Raw genomic sequence first — 4049 nt, 5'->3', positions numbered from 1 at the left:
GGGCGGGGTCCCAGTCTCCATAGCATCTGCACTCTTGCCCGAGGCCCCACCACAGCCCAGGGCCTGCTCACACCACTCCCTCCCAGGATATACCTCGGCCTCTGCTCTCTTGGTGTCACACTGGCCCACGGGGTGGAGGAGGGAGTCTTCAGGGCCCCAGGAGACCCCTCAACATCTCAGCACACAGAGTGTTCTGGCCCACACCCCTCCCCTGCAGCCTCTGTCCTGGTAGAAAAGAGCCAGAGCTCTGGGGTAAAGTGGGTGCAGGCAGACTCTCCCCTGAACCCCTCGGGCTGAGTCCCAGAGGGGCTCCCAGATAGGTAGGGAGGGAGTGGAAGGTACTGGCATCCCTGGGGGTACAGGGAACACTCACTTAACCAGCTGAGGACTTGGGGGGTGGGGGTGGGGGGATACCAAGGTTGGGGAGGGAGGGCAAAGAGCTGCCAGTTCCCTGCTCCCAGGAGCTCTCCAGGGTCCTGGACATCCAGGGATTCGTCCCCCACCCGGTGCTGCCCCTGCCCAAATGTGTCTGAGTGGTTACACCTCACCGCCTCCCTTTCTCACTTCTGTGACCTGTCCTCATCACTTTGGGGACCCCAGATGAATTCAACAGCTATCACTGGGCCTGGAGCAGATGCCCAGGTCCAGGGGACACTCTGACCAGGAGCCTGAAACTGGCAGAAAGGCCCCCAGGCTGGGGAGCTAATTCTCTTCCTGCTTCCTCCTGCAGAGTGTCCAGCAGGGACATTTGGTGTGAACTGCTCAGGCTCCTGCTCCTGTCAGGGGGCCCCCTGCCACCGAGTCACGGGTCAGTGCCTGTGTCCACCAGGGCGGACTGGGGAAGACTGTGGGGCAGGTGAGTGGCAGCAGGCTGCTTGGCTCTAGGAGAGGCCAGCCCCAGGCTGTATTAAGGGACGCCAGCCTGGGTTGTGGGGACCCTTGGCCCCAGCCATCTAGACCTCAGGCCCATGTACAGCAGTGAGAGCTCAGTTAGGTTCAGTGGCTGCCCCGTGATCCCGCGCGGCCTGTGGTTGCCCTCCTGGGCTGCTTGCTCACTGTGAAGGGGTCTCCTAGCCTCTCCAGGGAAACCACCATTTTGCCTGTTGAACTGTCACTGGCTGAGTCACTGCTCTGTGAGTGTTTGCCTTGCAACCCCAGAAAGTGGCCCTGGGGCTCCTGATGACTCCATGTCTGTCCCCTCTACCCGGGCAGACTTAGATTGGAACATTGGGGCCCCCTCCTGGGTTTTGGGGGCAGGGAATTGGGGCTGCACCTGGCACATTTACCCAAGTGCCCGGCAAGGGCAGCAAAGGGAGACTGACTGGCCGTGATGGTACTAGATTGTCCCGAGGGCCGCTGGGGGCTCGGCTGCCAGGAGATCTGCCCCGCGTGTGAGCACGGTGCCAGCTGTAGTCCCGAGACCGGACTCCCCGGCCAGCCGCTGCCAGGACAGTGAGTGTGGCTCCAGCCCTGACCTCTGCCACCCCCAGCCTACGGCCCAGGGTGGGCAGCAGACCCTGCATTTACCCTCTCTCTGGGCCTGCAGCATGCCCAGCAGGCTGGTTTGGGTCTGGCTGCCAGATGAGATGCTCTTGTGCCAATGATGGGCACTGCCACCCGGTCACTGGACGCTGCAGCTGTGCCCCTGGTTGGACTGGCCTCAGCTGCCAGAGAGGTACAAGGGGCCCTTGGCCTGTTCTTTGTCACTTGTCCCTTCCTCTCCCCTGGGGAAACCTGGGAGAACTGGGAACCAGCGGGAGACCCCACCCCATCCTCAGATGCCGCCATGCCCCGCCCTGGTTGTGGTGCCTGCGGGCTCCACCGAGATCTATGAAGGACAGTCCTGGGCTCTGTTGCAGCATGTGACAGCGGGCACTGGGGTCCTGACTGCAGCCACCCCTGCAACTGCAGTGCAGGCCATGGGAGCTGTGACCCTGTCAGCGGTCTGTGCCTGTGTGAGGCTGGCTACGTGGGCCCACAGTGCGAGCAGCGTGAGTCCTGGCCAGCCCTGGGCCCTGCCTCGTGTGTGTGCACACATGAGTGCACATGCTTGCACATGCCTGAGCACATATGTGACCCTGGTGCTGCCTTCCTATCCCATTCTAGCTTGCCCAGATTCCTCCCCACCCTCTCACCTATCTGTACCAGATATAGGCTTACCTGGAGCAATGGGTAGGGAGGGCATGTACCACGCCCATGGGGCATGTGGCACGTGGGGCAGGAGGAGGTCGTGTGGGACCAAGATGCCCTTCATTGTGTGGTCCTCGAGGCTGCAGGGCCTGGTGGGGGCCTGGAACAGATTGTGTTAGAGGCATCTCCTCCCACCCCTAGGGTGCTGCCTGGGGCTCCCACGGACCTTTCCCACCAGCTGGGTGGCATGTCAGTGAGCCCAGCCCCATTGTGGTCCCAGGCCCCAGCTGGGGATGGTGGCAAGGCCTGGATGGGGGATGGGTCAGATTCTTGGCTCCTGGTTGATGGGGGCACATGTCTCAGGTTGTCTCCAGGGCCAGTACGGGCCCAGTTGTGAGCGACGATGCCGGTGTGAGCATGGAGCAGCCTGTGACCATGTCAGTGGGGCCTGCACCTGCCCAGCTGGCTGGAGGGGAACCTTCTGTGAGCATGGTGAGCTGGGGTGCAGGCTGGGTGTGGGCATGGGGTCTAAAGAGCAGGGCAGTCTCAGGCCCCTCCCCACCACTGCCTCCTCTACCTACAGCCTGCCCGGCCGGCTTCTTTGGGTTGGACTGCCGCAACGCCTGCAACTGCTCAGCTGGAGCCACCTGTGATGCTGTGAGCGGCTCCTGCATCTGCCCGGCAGGCCGCCAGGGCCCCCGCTGCACCCGGGGTGTGTGAGACCTCCACTTTGCCCTGGGTACTGCAGCACCAGCGGTCACCAGATCCTCTGGCAGACTCGCTCCTGGGGACTTCCCTGGGTTTCCAAAGCTGCCAGGCAGCCACCTTGAGAATGTTGCTTAGCCTTGTTAGTCCTTTGGTGTGGCTGCTCTGCCCAGAAAAGAGAGGACTGACTGTAGTGGTCCCAGAACCCTGGCAGACCCGTCCAACTTCCTGAGATCTGCCCTAGCCCCTCCTGAGGTGCCTTCGGAACTGACTTCCCCTCTCACCTGCAGCCTGCCCAGCCCTCACCTATGGGCACAACTGCAGCCAAGCCTGCACCTGCTTTAATGGGGCCTCCTGTGACCCTGTCCACGGGCAGTGCCACTGTGCCCCTGGCTGGACAGGACCCACCTGCCTACAGGGTAAGCTCCAGCAGGAGTCCAGGGACTTAGGGCCTGGAAGAGGCACTTGTCTCTTGCTGGGCCTTGTGGGATCACGTGGGCATGGGATGTTGGGGTGGACATAGGCTGGCCTAGAGTAGCAGACAGGGAGGGCTGGGGCACCCGGCACCTGGGGCAGGAGGAAGGGGGCACTTAACACCCAGGGCCACACCCTCCAGTGCCCTCCCTTGCCCCCCTGCCAAGGCCAAGATGGTGGGTCTGGGTAGGTTTAGGCTTAGGGTGGACCTGCCACGGGTCCTAGGCAAGGTCTGGGGGTGGCTGGAAAGCCTGTACTTCCTGAGGCTGGCTGGATGCAGCAGGTTGTTCCCTTCCTCCCCGGCCCCCAGCCTGCCCTGCCGGCCTGTATGGTGAGAACTGTAGACATTCCTGCCTCTGTCAGCATGGAGGGACATGTGATCCTGTTTCAGGCCACTGCACTTGCCCTGAGGGCTGGGCCGGCCTGGCCTGTGAGAACGGTGAGCCCTGGTGGCAGGGGCGGGGGGACCCCCTGCATGCCTGGCACGGTCCTGCCTGCTGGCATGGGAAGGCTCCAGGTCAGAGGGCAGTGTCCCATGGTGTGGTGGCACCTCTCCTTTGAGGGACCAACATCTGGGGTGCAGGAAGCAGGGGGCTGGGTCTCTTGGGTCCTGGGGACATAGCCCTGACCCAGGAGGTGGGATCCTCACCTTTGTCCCTGCCCCTGCAGAATGCCCCCCAGGACACTTCGGAGCTGGCTGCCGGCACAGCTGCCGCCGGCCCAACGCGGGCCCCTCTGAC

At 63.2% G+C, this 4049-nt stretch overlaps 1 protein-coding gene across 1 annotated transcript in view; it reads left to right on the top strand.

Moving 5' to 3' along the window:
* MEGF6 (multiple EGF like domains 6) overlaps positions 1-4049 on the top strand; it is a 40901-nt gene that overhangs the window by 28244 nt on the left and 8608 nt on the right. Inside the window, 10 exon segments of the mRNA XM_006161206.3 lie at positions 731-856; positions 1341-1434; positions 1436-1452; positions 1547-1675; positions 1860-1991; positions 2494-2622; positions 2714-2842; positions 3126-3254; positions 3620-3748; positions 3979-4032. Coding sequence (XP_006161268.2) covers positions 731-856; positions 1341-1434; positions 1436-1452; positions 1547-1675; positions 1860-1991; positions 2494-2622; positions 2714-2842; positions 3126-3254; positions 3620-3748; positions 3979-4032 — 1068 coding nt within the window.

Source organism: Tupaia chinensis, unplaced genomic scaffold, assembly GCF_000334495.1.
Source record: "Tupaia chinensis unplaced genomic scaffold, TupChi_1.0 Scaffold138365_1, whole genome shotgun sequence".
Taxonomy (NCBI): domain Eukaryota; kingdom Metazoa; phylum Chordata; class Mammalia; order Scandentia; family Tupaiidae; genus Tupaia; species Tupaia belangeri.
Note: the sequence above shows the minus strand (reverse complement) of the source record. Positions and strands in the feature narration are given on the sequence as shown.